Raw genomic sequence first — 19,980 nt, forward strand, 5'->3', positions numbered from 1 at the left:
CAATCTGTTAATAAACTTTTCAATCAATCAATCAATCAATCAATCCATTCTGATTGACAAGCAATTGGTTTTGATAGTTCATCAGTGAGCTGGATGTGATCCTACCTGGAGGGGAGAGAACAGATGGTGGAGGTAAACGGTACACTACCCCCCCTCTCCCCCTCCCAGTGAGCTGTGGTGTTCCACAAGGAAGTATACTAGGACTGTTACTGTTCCTAATTTATGCAAATTACATGTCGTCAGCTTGTGACTGCAACTTGTTCCTGTTCGCGGACGACTCAGCCCTGCCGGTCTCTGACAGGGACAAGTTGCAGGTTGAAAAAACCCTCAGCTCATCTGCACCTGGCTCGCTGATAACAAACTATCATTACACCTGGGTAAAACAGAGTCCATTCTCTTCGGTTCAAATAACAAACTCAGCAAGACCGACGGCTTCTCAGTTACAGTGGGTGACAATATTGTCACAAGGAAAGATGAAATTACATACCTGGGTTCCATCCTAGAGGCTAATCTTTCCTGTGACAAAATGGCAATCAATGTAATAAAAAAAAGTCAACTAACGAACAAGATTCTTATACCGGATCTCCTCTCTGGTAAACAAGAATACCCTGAAGACTCTAACAGTAGCACTCATTGAAGGGTACTACGGCTTGCACCTCATTGATTGATTGATTGATTGATTGATTGATTGAACATTTTATTAACAGATTGCAGAATGGGTACAATACAGTACAGCTCAATACACACAATTGTTAAGGGGATGCAGACCAGAGAAAGACTTTCGTCTTGTTTACATCAGGGTCCCCCGTTTTCAATTCATCATAACATATATGACATACAGATAGACAGTACTGTTACATCTAGACATTTATGACATACCAGATCTACAAATATACAGTACTGTTTATGAGTACAAAAAGATAGTATATACATTTGAGGGGGAAGAAACTGTACATTGGAGGAGGTTGGGTTGGTGGGGTGGGGGTTTCGAATTGCAGTCTCCCGTAGGTGCTCTTTGAGAGTGGTTTTGAAAGTGGGTAGTGATTCACATTCCTTTACAGCTGTGGGTAGGGCGTTCCACATTGATGTGGCATAATTGCGAAACGTGTTTAGTCCCTTGTTTGAGCCGAATCTGGGTTTAACATGATTTGTGGAGCTCCCTCTGGTGTTGTGGTTGTGGTATTCACTGACCTTTGGGAAGTATTTTGACATGTACATGGGTACCTTAGTGGTGTAGTGTATCTTGTAGACCAGGCCCATTGCAAGTTGCTGTACTCTGTCGTCTACTCTAAGCCATCCTAGGTTGTCAAAGTGGGCAGGGGTGAGGTGGGTTCTAGGAGTAAGGTCAAGCAGTAGTCTGACCAGTTTGTTTTGTGATGTTTGTCATTTAGTTTTTAGCGCCTTTGAGGTGCTTTGGTACCATGAGGTGCAAGCATAGTCGTAGTACCCTTGAATGAGTGCTCCTGCCAGAGTCGTCAGGGTATTCTTGTTTACCAGAGAGGAGATCCGGTACAAGAATCTAGTTCGTTGGTTGACTTTTTTGATTACATTGGATGCCATTTTGTCACAGGAAAGATTCGCCTCTAGGATGGAACCCAGGTATGTAATTTCATCTTTCCTTGTGACAATATTGTCACCCAATGTAACGACTGTGTTACATTGCACTGTGTCCTAAGAATAATATAATCTATGTTGACTACATTGTTATGTACACATATTGGAATAATAATGTATATTGTCATAGGAGATTTACATTTGTCAAAACTCTTTAGTGTTGTTTTTTAATCTCCCCTGCATGTTTCCTCTTTTAAATATGGCATAATAATGTATTTGAATATAAGCAAATAAATAGCCTACTAAATATGCACGTAATGCCAGGAGATTTCAATTTAGCTCATCCGACTTTGTTCTCTGGATGATTAAACTGCCCCAGCGCCAGTAACATGGAAGAATATAATTCACACTCTTGAGGTAAAGAAGAAATAAAGTCTTCTTCTCTTATTAATCTGTGGTTTATTATTTCAATAGTTTGACCTGTAGGCTAGAAATTTGTGAAACTTTTTTTGGTATTGTTAGGACTGGTTCACTCAGTGTTTATGTGACATCACCATCAATGTAACAAACTTTTTACAGCCACATAATACAGCGAATACAATTAAAAGCTCATATTTAACCAAAGATGACTACTGTTAGTCACGTGTATCGAGAGGTCAGTCAATCAGCTGAGGAATAAAAAACATGGCTATTTTTTTGTGGTGAGGTTATCCATTTGTTTAGGTTTGGATGATTTGGCATTTAAAGTGCTGCTACGCTTCAGAAGATTCCAATCCATTCTGAAGAAAGAGAAAAATACTGACTGCAGCTTTTGATTGTGGAAACGTTATTCTAGCTCACGCCACTGGAGTGCGCTCAAACCAAATACAATGAATGAATGAAAACTTTATTTAACAGATTGCAGAATGGGTACAATACAGTACGACTCAATACACACAATTGTTAAGGGGAGAGAAAGACTTTTGTCTTGTTTACATCAGGGTCCCACATAATGGGCCACATTTTCAATTCAAGGACCACACTCATCATTTGGCATTTTCTTTATTAAACCTCCTTGGATGCACCGACTGGTCAATTAATTAAAACAACTAGATTTGTACAGACTACTGCAGTGCGGACCACCAACGAATCAAACAATTTAACTCTTCGTCGTGCGTCTTTAGGCATAAATAATGACGACCATAAATCGTTTAACCAAACAAGGCGAGCTCTCGTCCTGTGCTGCTCCTGTGGCACCACGTGGGCGTGAGTGACCGATGCACACAACAACAGCGATGCTTCCGGTTTCCAGATCGGACTCCGCTCTAGCAGTATCGTTGTAAAGTGAAATCGCCTTGTCAGCAGGTTTACGCACAATAGATTTAGCGATCCCCCGTCGGTTAAAATATATTTTAATTGCTGCCGTTTTATAACTGAAAGATAACTGACGAATTGTATTGAACTTCGATCACGGTAAGCAAATGGCTAACGGTATTATTAAGCTAACGTTAGCACAAGTGAAAACATGGCATGCATTATTAATGTTGTAGCCGGTTAGTATATATTTTTATATAGCGTTAGATCATTAACGTGTTGGGTCATTTCTTTTGTGTCTGTGTGTCCTAAGAATTAGTATGAGCGAAGGAGAAGTGTTCCACGAGAAGCAAAGATTGGAGTTGTGCGCGATCCATGCCTTGAACAACGTGCTACAGGAGCGAGTGTTTACCAAGGAGACGGCTGATGACATATGCAAGCGGTGAGCTCACATTTGAGAAGTGTGGGTGTTGTTGTCCGTCTGTCATCCACCTTTGTGTATACAGTATGTGCAGAGTGTCTCCGGCATGTGTCTGCCCGTGTATACAGAAATGAATGGAGAATCATGCAATGTTTTTGATTTAGTCCACCTCGGCACCTCCTGAAAATGGGGGACCCTGATGTAAACAAGACAAACGTCTTTCTCAGGGGCCGTACTGTATTGTACCCATTCTGCAATCTGTTAAATAAAGTTTTCATTAATTCATTCATCCATACCGACACACACACACACACACACACACACACACACACACACAGAAGTCAAAAGCAGTATGCGTTATAACAGTGTTTCTGTGTCCCGTCCCCCCCCCTTCTGTAGGCTAGCTCCACAATGTGTTGTGAACCCACACCGCTCAATGTTGGGCACAGGAAACTATGATGTCAATGTCATCATGGCAGCATTACAGAGCCGAGAGCTGGCTGCAGTATGGTGGGACAAACGCAGGTGAGTAAGTAAATGTTTTAACTTTAATCTTTGAGAAAATGAGCTTTTTATCCTAATCTTTACTCGTTTCCATGATAACTATTATAGTACCCATAATAACACTCCTACGCAGAGAGTTGGACGACTTTCCACTGTCAAACATAGACCACGGCACTTCCACGTTACATTGAGCTCATGGAGGAGAGAGTGGGGGGAGAAAATGAATGAATGTGGATGAGAGCCTTGATATTAAGTGGTTGTAGCTACGGCTGTGGGGGGGTGCTGGAGACATGATCCAATAGACTTTTATACGCATGAGTCTCCTGAAGACAGCGCGACCAATCCCAAGTCGATTGGCACTTTCTCTGTGTAAATGCATTGGATCATGTCTCCAGCACCCCCACAGCCGTACCAACAACCACTTAATGTTGAGGCTCTCATCCACTCTCTCTCCCATGATTTCAGAATCCCGGAAGTGTTGCGGTGGTCTATCTCTGTGGAAGTACAAGTAACATTATGGGAAATGCTCTTACCGTCTTCTCAAGAGTAAGACAAGAAGATGGATAACAATTTCCTCTCAGTAGAAAGGTATCCGGCTGCAAGCTAGCCTAGCTTAGCACAAATTAATGGAAGCTGATACTTTGTTGAATCTTTTTCATTTCAAACTTTTATTTCAACTCGTAGGAAGCTGAGGTTTCCCTAATTTACAACAACAAAGAGTTTACAATCAAGAAAAGACAACATTTGCAAACTCTTTGTTGTTATTTAATAAACAAACAAAGTCACACAACACAATAAACGTTTATGAAAATAAACAAAATCAGTCACAAGTTGACACAGTGATCGGAAATCATACTCTTAGGCCTTGTCCAGACGAAGACAGATCCGATCTTTTTCATTTTCATTTAAAAAAAGTTCTGTTAAAAACATTCACATTTGCAATGCTGCGCGTTATTAAAATAACCACATAATGTGTATATCGCACCTCGCGAGCGCCGTATATATAACGTGCATTATTTAGGACAAAGTAAATTTAGTATCAGCATTTTAGGTCTATTATTTTACATTTCAAAAGCCCCCTCTAGAAAAACGAAGCACAAAAACATAATTCAGAATGGTATAATGGGATCTAGACTGTGAGAATTATTTCAGGAAGCGAGCTGGGATTTCTTTGCAAGGGTGTGGCCATGGTTTATCCAGCTAACTGAACTAAACTCTGCCCTCGACCAGGTTCAAACTGTTTGATCTGTGATTTAGACAATCGAGCGTCGGGGAACGAAAAGGTCTGGCTTAAGTCAAGCTATCCTGAAAATGATCCGGCTAACTCAGTTAGCCAGGTACGAGGAACAGGGCCCTGTTTTAGACGTCGCTCTTTTATTTTGAAACCCCCCGACCGGAAGTGTTATCGTTGTTTTCGCTAGCGGAACAACTTGTGTGGTCCGGTTCTGTGCTTTTGAGCTAACGCTAGTTTTCCAAAGGCGAGAGACACCGCGGCTCACATGCGCAAAATGCAGCTACAGTCAATCGATGATGAGGAGGAAGAGCTGCTGATTTTAATCGGCAGGAGAGAGAGCGTGTCAAAGCCTTATATAATATGGTGCGGTCGTAGGCACAAACTACCTGTTGTATTAAATTAATTGATTAATGTTTAACTTGTCCCTGTGTCCAGTCCTTTTCGACTAGCCCAGGGGTCAGCAACCTTTAGTATCAAAAGAGCCACTTTTCCCCCGTCCCACAAAATAAAATGCTCAGGGAGCCGCACAACCTATTTACCCTTAAAATGAAGATGACACAGTGTATAACATTTTATATATCCCCAAGCATACCCCACATTTAGCATAAAATGCCTGACAATTGCATACCCAAAGTAATTTGCGATTTATTATACTTTATACTTATAGCACATACTATAGTCTGCGCTTTGGAGGGGCGCCGCCCCCATCGCTTCCTGATTCTACTGCGCAGGCGCACCAACCGACCTGTAGGAGTCGCTGTCCACAACGCCCGATCCCCACCCATCAGTTTCCCACCCCCTAATACGGCCAATGTGTATTAGTACGGACGACCAGCTAAACTGAAAGCAATGTGGAGCGCTGGGCCATTTTAAGTTATTGTTGATGTGGGTGCCGAGGAATTTGAGTGAGTCCGTCAGGGTTATGGATTGGTCAGAGATTGATAGTGGGAGTTTGTGGTTTTTTTTGGCAGATCTGAAACCGATGGCTATTTCTGTGGTTTTGGAAGTGTTGAGCAGGAGGTTGTTGATGGAGCACCATCTCGCTGCTCTGTCCACCTCTCGCCGGTATGTGGTCTCGTCATTGTCTGTGATCAGGCGAGGAATTGGTGGTGTCGTCTGCATATTTAATTTTTTTTACTGAGCTGTCCAGGGAGATGAGTTGGTTGGTCCTATGGTAAAAGACCATAGGCAAAAATGTATCTGGAACCAGACCGGTCTTAAAACTATCACAAGGTGGGGCTTGTTATTGCCCCCCTCCACCTTAGCAGACTAGATCAGTAGCAGTTTCCATTCATCCAAATAGGAGGTATAGATGTTTTGATTTTGATTGTTTCTGTCACATAGGAGACATGGACTGCTCCATTTCCATCCCATTGGCACAGATTGGAATGCATCATCTTCCTTATATTCAGTATCTTTGATTGAACTGTGTGGTTACTTAGAAATGTCTTGAGGCCCAAAGAAATGTGTAGACAAAGAAACCTCTTATCTTACTATGAAACAGTTTTGTAATGGACATTTTGGAATGCACCTCTCCGTATTAAAATAAGGTGACACCAGGAGGGTCTATAGACGTAAACATGTCAAAGCATGCTATATTTAAGCATTACATCACGCGCAGGAGTGGTTTGTGAACAATAAACCATGCCTAGGGGTGGTCGTTAGACCCCCCTAGGCATGGTTTATTGTTCACAAATCACGACTGCAAGTGGTGTAAAGCTTTTATACAACTGCCACATTCATCCAACCTTATTTCTATACAATAAACACACATTAATCGAAGATTTATTGAAAAAACCATCCGCCAGAAAAAGTAGTTCCCACAACTACAAAAAAGACAATTTGCCTCCATGTGGAAGCAGATCGGAAGTGCATCCAACCAACTAACACATCCAACTGTGTATTATTGGAATGATTGAGAGAAGTTGCCTCATGTGGAAGCAGCTTGAAGTGCATCCAACCAACTAACACATCCAACTGTGTACTATTGGAATGATTGATTGAACATTTTATTACCAGATGCAGAATGGGTACAATACAGTACGGCTCAATACACACAATTGTTAAGGGAATGCAGACCTACTTTCCATAGAACTTCATTCTTAGATGCTTCTATAGAAAGTAGGTAAAACAAATTAAAACGTTTTCTTTGCCCTATAGGAAAAAAACGTTTTCTTCGCCCTATTTTTTTATTTATTTTTTTAAACCTACTGTAGAGGGCCTAAACTTAACCAGTTGGAAACCAAGCGTACAGTAATAAAATTAGCGATCAATCAATCAATCAACTCAATAGGCCATGCTCACTTTGAACAGCGCAGCACCCAGCTCTCTCTCAGTCTGACCCGCGTTGCAGACAGGAGTGTGTGTGTGTGTGTGTGTGTGTGGGGGGGGGGGGGGGGGGGGGGGGTGGCGGTGGGTGGAGACTAGAGCTAGCGCTGACAGTCAGAGAGGAGGAAAAAGAAATTGAAAAACAAAATGTAAATTAATCAATCAATCAAAAATCGCGATTTTTCTTTTGTTACACAATTATTCAAGACTCATCAATTACATCATCCAACATTGTTTAAACGACTAAGACATTCGCTGTGACAGAATCGCTTGATATGTAGTCGTTTAGTCGCTATCAACATATCCATTTGTAAAGATTATTGTCCACCTTCTTGTGATCCGGCGGATTGATGTGATGTGATTCGGTTGTGGGCGGGTCCTGGGCCAGCAAGCGTGGACTGATCGCAATACATACGTGTAAATGGACTGTTTCAGCCAATCAGAATCGAGAAATTTGCATGCCGTTGTATAACCCAGCATATACACTATATCCCATTCATTAACCGAACAGCCTGGATTATGTACTAATTTCACCAGAAATGGCATGGGGAGAAACGAAGCAACCAGATTCCTGAAATTGTTTGGATACTTAAGATTTCCAGCATGCTTTGTGCTACACTGAGCACTACACAGCCCCAAGACCTAGCTAACTGGCGAATACGAAAGGCTTCAACAACAGTCACATTTTGAGAGTTTTGTGCAAACGTCCCATGAGAAAGCAGATGTAACATTTTCTCTTGCATTCCGACTCTGACAATCTCTGTATTGGCCTCTGTCCATATATTGTTGTCACTTTTGATGAACTAATGCGTGGGTATTAACATCCATTCGTTTTAAATCCCTGAAATGCTAGATGGCCAACAGCATGTAACAAAACCAGGGCACGTAGAATGACCTAATGACCTTTCCTCACACTTCGTTTTTGAAGAAACAAATGCAGACCTACCCCAAGGGAACCCACGGTTCGTGTAGCAACTTTTCAACAATTTAAAAACGTTAACAATAATCAGAAAGCCACTGTTAGTTTACCTTCAAGTGTTTCTCTTATTGTGAGGGAGACCCTCCCTTTGCCAGCTTAATAGGCCCCGACAGCACACTAGAGGGAGAAGTGACAGCCTCACAGGGGTTTAAGATGAGATAAGATATTCCTTTATTGATCCCCTTACACACTGGAAGGGGACTTTAATGTGGACCAGTGCAGTGGACACAGAAAAGCCCAGCATTGCGAGTATGTGGTTTCCTACAGTGTGAGACGATGACGAATACAACTGGTAAGAATAAGGAATGATGATGCAACACACTGACTAATTAACTATAATAGAGTAGTACTACAGTTGTAATAGTAGAATTATAACAACCATAATAATAATAATAATAATAATAATAGTAATAACAAGAGTAATATATACAGCAATGATCATTCAAATGGACATAGCTGAGTAAACGGACAGTGCAACTAATAGTACAATGTCGGAGCAAAGAAAGTAATAATACAATAATAATAGCATCTAAGCTAACAAATAATAGCATCTAAAATGACAAAGAATAATAGCATCTAAGCTGACAAAAAATGATAGCATCTAAGCTGACAAGGAATAATAGCATCTAAGCTAACAAAGAATAATAGCATCTAAAATGACAAAGAATAATAGCATCTAAGCTGACAAAGAATAATAGCATCTAAGCTGACAGAATAATAGTATCTAAGATGACAAAGAATAATAGCATTTACTTTACTCACGCACTATCTATACTTTGCTCAGAGTCTGCTGTCCATTCACACCAGTGTTCAGAGGAAACTGACTCTGTGGCCCTTTGAGTAGCCCAACATTCTACTATCTAAAGAGGGAGGTTTACTTAAATTGTCAACAGGGACGATGAATTTGGGCTATGCATTCACAAAACAACAACATGATTTTTGTTCATTCTCTGGTGTCAAGGTACAAGTGTTCAACCTAGTGGAGTACTGATTTTACCTTCTGGGCTGCAGTAAGTAATATTTGGATCGATTCTGTCCTTGCTCCCTGTGCTCTAGCACTGGATGCCTCTAATCTCAATACTTCGTAGAAGGACAGTTTCCAACGGTAAATATTGAGACTATGAGGTGGTTTCCATCTCATTACGAGCATTGTCTTTGCTGCCGTTAAACCGGCCAGAAACACTCTCTTTTTGTGAGGTGTTAATTTGACGGGGGTCGTCCTTCTTTTTTTTGTGACCAACCTTTTATTTTATCTTTTTTTAAAACAAGTTCAGAGGAAAGAGACATTCACATCAGCATTTCATATTAATTCCCACAGTGGCATAAAAAGTGTCTTTTCAGTATATAGGTTGTCCGTCAGTATATTCATATACTGTGTAGCCTGCCTGTTTGTAGTTGTGACAGTCTTTTCCTCCGTTCTGACGGTCCTGTGGCTGCGAGACAGTCCAGGTCGCTTCTTAACCCCCCTCCCAGCCCCCCGGGTTTGCATAGACATTTTAGGAAAGGGGGAAACTATGATGCATATATGTATAGGATACAATTAAATAAAAATAAATCATAATTATGTTTGTTAGATAACCTCTAATCCTGTTACAAAGTAATAGGAAAAAATGCAACAGTAAAAAGAAAAGAAAAAAAACAACAACATGATTTTTGTTCATTCTCTGGTGTCAAGGTACAAGTGTTCAACCTAGTGGAGTACTGATTTTACCTTCTGGGCCGCAGTAAGTAATATTTGGATCGATTCTGTCCTTGCTCCCTGTGCTCTAGCACTGGATGCCTCTAATCTCAATACTTCGTAGAAGGACAGTTTCCAACGGTAAATATTGAGACTATGAGGTGGTTTCCATCTCATTACGAGCATTGTCTTTGCTGCCGTTAAACCGGCCAGAAACACTCTCTTTTTGTGAGGTGTTAATTTTAGAGATGAATCATCATTTAATAATAAAATGTGTGGCAAACAAGGTATGTTTATCTCCGTTATATTAGTGAGAAATAATGCAACCTTGGCCCAAAAAGCTAGTACTCCTGGACATTCCCACATCATATGCATGTACCGTAATTCCTCTAATAGTAACCGGGTCGCAGATACAAGCCGGGTCTCTATTAATGGCCGGGTGCGCTCTTGAGCTAAGCAATTATAAGCCGGCCTCCTAATACAAGCCGGGTTACTAATATACTGAGCTGCATACTGAGCTAGTTACTTGATTTCACTTTGAAAACGTTGAAATGACCAGTGACCACCTGTAATTGCACTGTTTACTATTTCATACAGTACTTGGTTTCAATAAATGAACCCAGTACATTTTACTGGGTTCAAACTGACACAAAATGTTGATTTATTCATTATGATCCGTTTGAAAATTTGAAATATAGGCCTCCCTCTTATACAGGCCTCCTCCTAATACAAGCCTGGTACCCGCTACAGTTGAAACAAATACAAGCCGGGGTTACTATTAGAGGAATTACGGTATGTTCCTATGACTTTTTGCGGACATAAAGCACATAGAGGACTTTGTAAAATTTTGATTTGACAGAGTTTCCTGGGTGACAGATAAAATATTTATCAGTTTGTAATGAGTTAATTGATTATTATAATTACGAGAGGTTAACGGAATATTATCCCATACATTCTGCCAATTTATGCAGACGTTGTAATCCTTTAAATCTATGTTCCAGACAGTGGTATTACCTGTAGTTCTGTTTAGTTTTCCTTGTATTTTATTATATAACCCAGAAACAAAACCATTTTTAACATTTATGCCACTCACTATATTCATTAACACTTTGAATGCCCATCACGAGAATTCTCGGATTTTTTTTATTAGCAATCTGAATTAATATTTCATCAACCGAGTCTACTGTTGGTAATCCTGCCCCGCCAGGCGCTCAGATGTGAAAAAACGCCCCCTATCGTCTCCCAGATGGTAATGCACCATTTTGGATTGGACTCGATGAAAATGGATGAGAAAAAAAAACTCCGGAATCCACATTTTACTTCTCACGCATGTAACCGGAGCCGATCAGATTCATTCTGGACCCTCAGCACAGCATGTAATATGTGTTTTACAGTATACGCGTGGGATCAATAAAAGGATAGATTTTTGGAATGGCGATCAGGAATTGGAATAATCCATTTGGATACCATCTGATCGCAGGTAAGGAATCTATTTTACCAGTCTTAGGATAATCAGACCCGTTTTCACGGAGATATAAGCTTTTCCCCTATAATGTGATATGGCTGTTTGACTGTAAGAGCGATCAGGAACTGAGAGAATCGATTTTCAGCGCGTGGCACCAGCGTGCACACGTACACATAATACTATCGTTAATCTAGCGTTTATTTGAAAACGATGACAACGTTCTACAGTACAGGGCGATTATCATGGAATCTTTTATTTTTCCGTGAAAACGAGGGCTTTTTAAAATGCTATAAAACGAAAATGAACCGATAAAAAAACAATCCGCTTCAACAATGTTGACTGGAAATGAGTCATTGATAATGCGACGGGCAGATTAGACACATAGCCATAATTTAAAACATAGATTAGGCGATATTAATGCTAACATTGCAGTGGATGGTGGGAATTCAAGCACTAAATGTGCGCCCCCTGCTGGGCACTGACAGTGTTAAAGGGTGAACTGGTAAAGGCTAATTCCATGGGACACCATTGCAGTGCGCAACTGTAAATAAAAAAAGAAGGATGTACTAGGGACATTATAGATTTGTTTGAGCTCTTGAAAGGATCTGAGACCGTATTCACTGTATGTCAGATAGTTTGTGAATACCTTGTCTTTGCCAATTGGGAAATGTAGCTGGTTTCCCTCCCAACAGTAAGTAGTTGTTATCAAAAATAGGGGTATCTAGGTGCCATTTTGTATCCCACTGTCCCATTTCGGCAATCTATTTCCAAACGTAAATTGAATGTGCTATAATTGGGCCGAATTTAGTACGGCAAAAGCTTTGGGATAGACCAGAAAAGAGGATATCTTTGAGTGTATATGGAGATACAATGTGCCTCTCCATATTCACCCATGGTATGTCAGAATCATTATTGAACCATCTTAGCAACGGCCTGAGCATAAAAGAGAAATAGTACTGTTCGAAATTAGGAACCGATAGCCCTCCTGCTTTCCTACTGTTTTGGAGTGTGGAATTGCTGATTCGTGGATGTTGTTCACGCCATATAAATTTGAATACTAGCCCATGTAGCTTCTCCCAAAATCCTGGAGGTGGTGGTAAGTGAATCATGCTTACCAGAAAATTGATCTTAGGGAGAATATGGGTCTTGAGACTCTTGACTACTGAAAGTCTGACTGAAAATGGGATTAATAATAGTGACCAACGGTTTAACTCGTCAGATATTACGGCTCTTGTAATTTTTTGACACAATTTTGTCAATGGATGGGTATATATCTATACCTAAATATCTGAAACCAGAACCCACTGATATTTCTGTATGTAGTTGGGGACTACTTGCTGCTGTATTTAGGGGAAGTAAAATTGATTTATTCAAGTTGATCTTGTAACCTGAAATAAAACTAAAATGTTTAATAGTGTCTAAGACTACAGGTAGGGACCGTGGTGTATTGTCAAGAAATAATAACAGATCGTCTGCGTACAGACACATTTTATGGTAAGTGTTATTTACTACTATGGGTTTTATTTCTGCACAATTTAAAAAATGTTGGGCCAAGGGTTCGAGAGATAACGCAAATAATAGTGCAGAGGCGGGGCAGCCCTGCCTGACGCTACGTCTGATAGGGAAGGGTGTGGAACACTGATTGGATGTGATAACCATGGCCGTTGGATTATGATATAAGATTTTGAGCATATTTATAAATGTGTCTCCAAATGCCATATTCTTCATGGTGTGCCATAAATACTCCCATTCCAGCCTATCGAAGGCCTTTTCTGCGTCAAGGGACAACACTGTGCATGGTGATATTTTTGGAGCTTTGTCAATAATGTGTAAAAGTCGTCTTAAATGATCTGATGCAAATCTTTGTTTAACAAATCCAGTTTGGTCTGGGTGGACCAATATTGGCAGTATCGTCTCTGGACGCCGTACGAGGACCTTGGCATATAATTTTAAATCTCCTTAACACTTTGAGCGCCAGCCGTGTTTTCCTTTTTACCCCCTTGAATGCCACCATCCACTCCAATGTTAACGTTAATATCGCCTAATCTATGTTTTAAATGATGGCTATGTGTCTAATCTGCCCGTCGCTTATCAAAGAATAATTTTCCAGTCAACATTGTCAAGGCAGATTGTTTTTCTATCGCTTCATTTCCGTTTGATAGCATTTTGAAAATCACTCGTTTTCGCGGAAAAAACAACCCATTCTATGATAATCGTCTTTTACTGGAATATTCCAGAACGTTGTCATTTGTCGGCCTATTTATGAATAGTTTTCAAATAAACGCTAGATGATCGATAGTATATGTGTACGCACGCTCGTGCCGCGCGCTGATAATCGCTGCTCTTATTTCCTGATGGCTTTTACAGTCAAAACCGCTATATCACATATAGGGGAAACGCTTATATATCCGTGAAAACGAGTCTGATTATCCTAAGACTGATAACATAGATTCCTTACCTGAGGTCAGATGGTATCCAAATGGTTTATTCCAATTTCCGATCGGCATTCGAAAAAATCGATAATTGTATTGATCCACCGTGTGTACAGTAGAACACATATTTGCCGCGGCACCAAGGCTCCAGAATGAACTCTGGTAGACCCCGGTTACATCAGTGAGAAGTAAAATGTGGAGTCAGAAATCCGTTCTCCCATTCACTTTCATTGAGTCTAATCCAAAAGGGTGATTTACCATCTGGGAGACGATAGGGGGCGCTTTTTTCACATCTGAGCGCCGGCGGTGCCTGGATCTCCAACGGTAGGCTCGCTTGATGCAATATGATTTCAGAACGCTAATAAAAAAATAAAAATAAAAACCCGAGAATACTTGTGACGTGGCATTCAAAGGTCGGGGGGTAAACCCGAGAAAAGCCGTGAGTGGCATACAAAGTGTTAAGAAGGGACAGTTTTGGTTGGTTTTCTTTTTCTTTTTTTCTTTATTTGCTATTATTGTTGTTGTTATTTTTCTTGTATATGTATGTGGGGACGATTAGGGATGGATATTAGATGTATACCAGTCCAGGATCTATACTGGTGCTCACCTCTTTGTTTGTGTTTTTGTCCCTTGTTTTTTGTATGGGTGATGGGTAAAAAAAAAGAAGGAAAAAAAGTGTCAAGATTTAAAATATGCATTTGTGTGTGTATGTACGTATGTAAGTATGGATATGTGCAGTTATGTATGTGTATGTGGGTACACATACTATACCTAAATGTAAAATGACTTTCTTTGACACAATAAAGCAGGGGTCAGCAACCTTTTTGACATGGAGTGCCTGTTTGAAATATAGTTTTAACTAGTGTGCCTCAACAATATTCCATGCATCGTATTTTTTTTCTTCTCATAATCAGGTCTTTTTAATGATAATTTTTACATTATTACATCATTATTGTTATTGTTATTATTAACAATATTATTATGATGGTTGTATCAACCCTAAATCTGAGTTGGGGGGGGGGGTACTGTTGTGTGTACTGTACGTGTGCTGTCATAGCTCCACCTACAGGCCTAATGGAGAACACCAGGAGAACACCAGGATGTGAATGTGAGGTATTTCGTGTAAATAAGTTTTGATTGATCGCAAGACTACACTGTAAAAAAAATATAATAAGTTACCAGAACTTAAAAATATTGAGTTCAGTTACTGTGCATTAAGGTTTTCAGTTTTCAATCCATAATAAGTTAACAGAAAAATAAGTACACAACCACATTATTTCAACCTAATAAAACTATGTTTATTGACATTGTTTTAAGAACACAAGTTGACTTGGTAATACTCACATTTTGAGTAAAAAATGGCTTTTAACATGTGCAATGTTCAATGAAATAGAAAAATAAATAATAAAATGTGTTGATTAATCCCACTGGTCACAATGGTGACCGTAATAATGTTTTTGTTATAAGGCTCTGCAAATGTTACTGAATGATGTAGCAATGTATTTCCAGCTAAATTTAAATAATAAACAAATAAAGGGTCTCAATTAAATATGTGGTAGTAAAAATAACCTGTGGGAGGATTTCAACAAGATAAATGCGACAACAGTGCAAAATATTTCACTATAATATTAAAAAAAAAAAAAAAAAAAAAAATTAATGCTGCCCCCTGTGCCTATGAAAATGCCCCGCGTGCCTAGGGTTGCCTACCCCTGCAATAAAGTATTAAAAAAAAAAGGGACAGTGGGCGATAGTTAGCACAGACGTTTCCATCCTTTCCTTTTTTCTGTATCAGTGTGATAATTGCTGTACTTATGTCTCTATTAACACTCCCTTTCATAATGGCTTGTTGGAACATCGAGTAGTATTGGACCCAACTCTTTCCAAAAGGTCAAGTACAGCTCCGGTGGGATACCATCGAAACCTGGTGATTTCCCGTGTTTCATTTCTTTCAGTGCATCGTAAAGTTCCTCCAGGGTAAAGGGAGAATCCGTTAAGGTTATTTGTTGCTCTGTTAATTTTTTTGTCACTCATTCCATAGGGACGTAGAATAAACATTTAATATTTTTTTTAATGGTCTATTTGCATGTTCTTGGTATCTGAATCTAAGGATATGGATCAGTGTCAGAAATAGTGTGTCTGTTACTAGGCTTGAGTAAATTGTAATGAACCAAAGGAGAATATCAATTCTATTTATAAAAAAAAAAAAAAAAAAAAGTATCTTTGACTGTGAATAACACCATGCTAAAATTGACCAGACCTGAAAAATCTAAGCAAATGAATAAAGGGAAGATGATTGAACAGAAGGTTTTGTAGATACAGTACTGAATTCTGCCATCTTTTTTATAATGTAAATTTCTCCACCATTTTTCATCGTATTGCAACACCGTTTTTTGCAAGACGTTCACAGAAAGGTAGAGAAACTAACTGCGTTCTGTTTTATGGCAATAACATTCAGGTTTGTGGGAGATAATCCCAAAAAATTTAAGAAATAAAAAAAGTTAATCCAGAAGTCAGATGATTGACAGGGGCTGGTGTGAGCTGGGTAGGGTAGTTTTTCGAAATTCGAAAGCCCTGAGTCTCTTCCTTCAAAAGACTACACTCACTTTTGGCTGTGCCACTTCCTCCTGTCAATATGCACCGGTTTCCGACTCAATGCCCTGAGATTTCTATAATCTTATATTTCACTAATAACAGTTAAAATAATTGGTAAACAAACGTAATGCTGAAAATATACACTTTTACTGTATATCTCAGGCTTAAGAGGTTAACCCTGTGAGGCCCAAATTAAAAAGACATTAGCAACTTCAGAGGCCAGAGGGTGGGACATATAAACACATTTACTATCAAATAGCATTGTGAGGCTGAACAACAGGACCAATTGACTATACATGTGCTTAATTTTTTTTAAATAAACATTCTTTTTTTAAATGGCTAAAAGTGATTTTGTAATTTTGCAACCGTGGGTCTCACAGGGTACTTTTAACCCTGTGAGGCCCAAATAAAAAAGACATTAGCAACTTCAGAGGCCAGAGGGTGAGACCTATAAACACATGAAGGGTGCCGTGACTGATAAAAAAAGGTTGAGAAACGCTGGTATATGGTGTGGCTCTTTGTGGTACCACAGTAATTTTTGTGGCTCTTAGTCTCTGACTGGTTGGCCACCCCTGCTGTAGATAAAGAATAAAAATAGTAATACAATAGGGAAATAATATATATACATCATGTAACAGGGTCGTCCTTCTGAACTCTCCACCGGTTTATGGATTGAGTTGCACTTTGAGCTTGCCAAAGAGGAGGCATACAGCTCTTTATACAGCATAGTCTTTCAGGGCCATGGGTCCCTCTTGTAGGGGAATCCCGAACACGGCAGAATAATGCAACAATATCTCTGGCGAGTTAATTGGACTTAACCTTTTTACAGCGCTCTCCCCTCGCGCTCACTTTCCATCCGGGTCCTTATGTCCCGATTCTACCTGTTCTGGGCCGTCCAGGTGGCTCATCATACCATGCAATTGGCCCATTGGCATGTCGTCCCCCTTTTCTCCCACCCCGATGTCTCCCGTCATTCACCATCTTATCCAATAAAGGATACATTATTATTACACATATGTATACAACACCCCCCTTTTTTTCTTTCTTCCACAGGACGGTACAGAGTCTTTGCATGGCAAAAGTCCAGGGCTTCATATTGAACGTCCCGTCGCGCGTCTCCCTCGGGATCGTGTCCCTTCCGCTCAGACGGCGGCACTGGCTGGCGGTGCGGCAGGTCAGCGGACAGTACTACAACCTGGACTCCAAGCTGAAGAGCCCCCTCTGCATCGGGGGAGAAGCAGAGCTACGGTAAGCCTGGGGGGGACAGTACTACAACCTGGACTCCAAGCTGAAGAGCCCCCTCTGCATCGGGGGAGAAGGAGAGCTACGGTAAGCCTGGGGGGGACAGTACTACAACCTGGACTCCAAGCTGAAGAGCCCCCTCTGCATCGGGGGAGAAGCAGAGCTACGGTAAGCCTGGGGGGGACAGTACTACAACCTGGACTCCAAGCTGAAGAGTCCCCTCTGCATCGGGGGAGAAGCAGAGCTACGGTAAGCATGGGGTTACAACGGCAACAACAACAACAAAATCCTAAGTCTAGAACAGTGAAGTATAATTTATGCATGGTGGGGCATTTTGAATTCAGCCGGTGTTCAGTGTCCTTGATCTCTCTCGTTTCAACGAATGAGTCATCCCATAGGAGTGATCACATGGGGCTTACCTCACTTGTCCGCTTGCTTCCGTTTTTGTACTTTTCACGTATCTAATCCATTCTATGTTTTTGGCCGTCTCTCCCACCTTCTCCTCATCATCATCCCCCCCCCCCCCCCTCTCTCTCTCCTACCCTTCTGTCCGCTACTCAGTGCGTTTCTCAGTGAGCAGCTTTCTCAGGACGTGGCCGAGATGCTCCTGGTCGTCCAGCGGGAGGTGGAGGAGGACGGATCTTGGTTAAATTCCGACGATCCCAAGAAGTGACTCCTTGGGAGAGGACACACCTTGAGCTAGCATGGAACTTCCGACTCCTGGTCCATGGGGGGGGGGGGGGTATTTTGGAAAACAAAGACACTTCTTGAGAGAAGATTCTTCAGGGAATGTACTGCAAGTAGTCTACATACCTTCTCCGCCACCACACACAGACACACGGAGAGGAAACTCCAAAGAGAAGCAAAGATGAAGGGGTTTCTCCTGAAATGAAGAACTGTTTTTTATTTTTTATTTTATCGTAACATTTACAGTGGTAGCTGACTAACCATGGTTTGGATAAGACCCTCGCAGCACGCGGCTGCCTTGCCTTCCCTACGCTCTCCTCCCCTAGGAGGGGGCACCCGGACCACCAAACCCAACTAGTAGACATCAATTGTAAACTCAGGCTTGTTTGATACCAGAGTTGTGACGCATGACAGACATTTCGCCTTTTTGCGGTGGAGAAATGTCTCCTTATTTTTCTATTTTCTCCCATCCCAATTTTCGCTGTTTCCAATTCTCCCCTGTCTTGAACGCTGCTCGCATATGCCCCCCACAGGTCGGTCGTAGGGAGGATAGAAGCCTTGCATCACGTGTCCCCTCCGGTACATGAGGAGGCAGCCTGTCTCATCTTTTCACCTGCCAGCGCGGACTCTCATCTGCTAAGTGTAACGTGTCGGAGGCTCACACTACCCCCGCTATTTCCTGTCTCTGCTGTGCAGGCGTCCCCCAACCAACCTGTAGGAGTCGCTGTCCACAACGTCCAGATTACTACCCATCGACTTCCACCAGCTGACTCTGCCAATTGAGCCAGTATGACGGCCGGCCCAAGCCGGAGGCAACGCCGACAGCCGGATTTGAACCCGGTGTCTCTTGCGTTGGTGACGAGCGCAATGTCCGCTGCGCCACCCAGCCGCCCTGCAAACAAACAGGTTTTGTGCATGAAACCTTATCTCTAATAATAATAATAATAATATCGGCCTGCTCAGATGACCAAAACTTGAACTGGAACCACATGCATATTGTACAGTTTAATTTGCTACCTAGGAACTCCGTGGTCCTGACTTTTCTGACCCAAGCACCCGAATGCCAACGCCCCCCTTTATACGAGTTTGTCACGTCATAACAAGTTTACCAATTTACGAGGAGCACCCGAGCGTACCACCCCTCTCTCTGCCCACCTTCCCTCTTACCCATCTATGCACTGCAGGGGGCAGACCAGGTGAGAGCGCCGGTTTGTCTTTGTGCTCATCTATGCAGGTACTATGAAGGAATTGACTGGTGTGACATTAAATCGACCATATTCACACGGTGGCCATTTTGCTCTTATGCCATCGCTCAGGTTGGGTTCCCTTCCACCCTGTTCCCACCTGACATACAGTAAGAGCAAAATGGCCACCGTGTAAATATGGTTGATTATGTTAGACTAACCTTTTTTGTTCTTGTTCCTCCCATCAATCTATGCATATCCAAGTGAATAGTCTGTTAAGACTAGTGACTTAAAAACACATACACTCAAAGGTTACTTATAATGAAACGTATATTATTTGTATTAAACAATATTCTCTTGTTTTGAATCTATCTTGTTTTAAATCTG

The 19,980-nt window shown here is 41.2% G+C and overlaps 1 protein-coding gene across 2 annotated transcripts; it reads left to right on the plus strand.

Moving 5' to 3' along the window:
* The first annotated feature begins 2,831 nt into the window (after window positions 1-2,831).
* On the plus strand, window positions 2,832-19,887 carry josd2 (Josephin domain containing 2). Of its 2 annotated transcripts, none has more exons than XM_084336181.1 (5): window positions 2,832-3,006; window positions 3,161-3,289; window positions 3,668-3,793; window positions 17,534-17,728; window positions 18,284-19,887. In XM_084336181.1, exons 2-5 carry the CDS (start codon window positions 3,168-3,170, stop codon window positions 18,393-18,395), a joined length of 555 nt encoding a protein of 184 aa, XP_084192307.1. In that variant the 5' UTR covers window positions 2,832-3,006; window positions 3,161-3,167; the 3' UTR covers window positions 18,396-19,887. The 2 variants fall into 2 exon arrangements, with proteins under 2 accessions (XP_084192307.1, XP_084192308.1); XM_084336182.1 differs by having other exon boundaries at window positions 3,167-3,289.
* Window positions 19,888-19,980: the final 93 nt, after the last annotated feature.

This window comes from Notolepis coatsorum, assembly GCF_963971535.1.
Source record: "Notolepis coatsorum genome assembly, chromosome: 19".
In the NCBI taxonomy this organism is placed as follows: Eukaryota; Metazoa; Chordata; class Actinopteri; order Aulopiformes; family Paralepididae; genus Notolepis; species Notolepis coatsorum.

Excerpts from the sequence above, each read along its gene's own strand:
- josd2 (XM_084336181.1), top strand. The coding sequence starts at position 3,168 with ATGAGCGAAGGAGAAGTGTTCCACGAGAAGCAAAGATTGGAGTTGTGC. Across the intron at positions 3,290-3,667 it reads GCTGATGACATATGCAAGCG|GCTAGCTCCACAATGTGTTG; the intron begins GTGAGCTCACAT and ends CCCCTTCTGTAG. Across the intron at positions 3,794-17,533 it reads GTATGGTGGGACAAACGCAG|GACGGTACAGAGTCTTTGCA; the intron begins GTGAGTAAGTAA and ends TTTCTTCCACAG.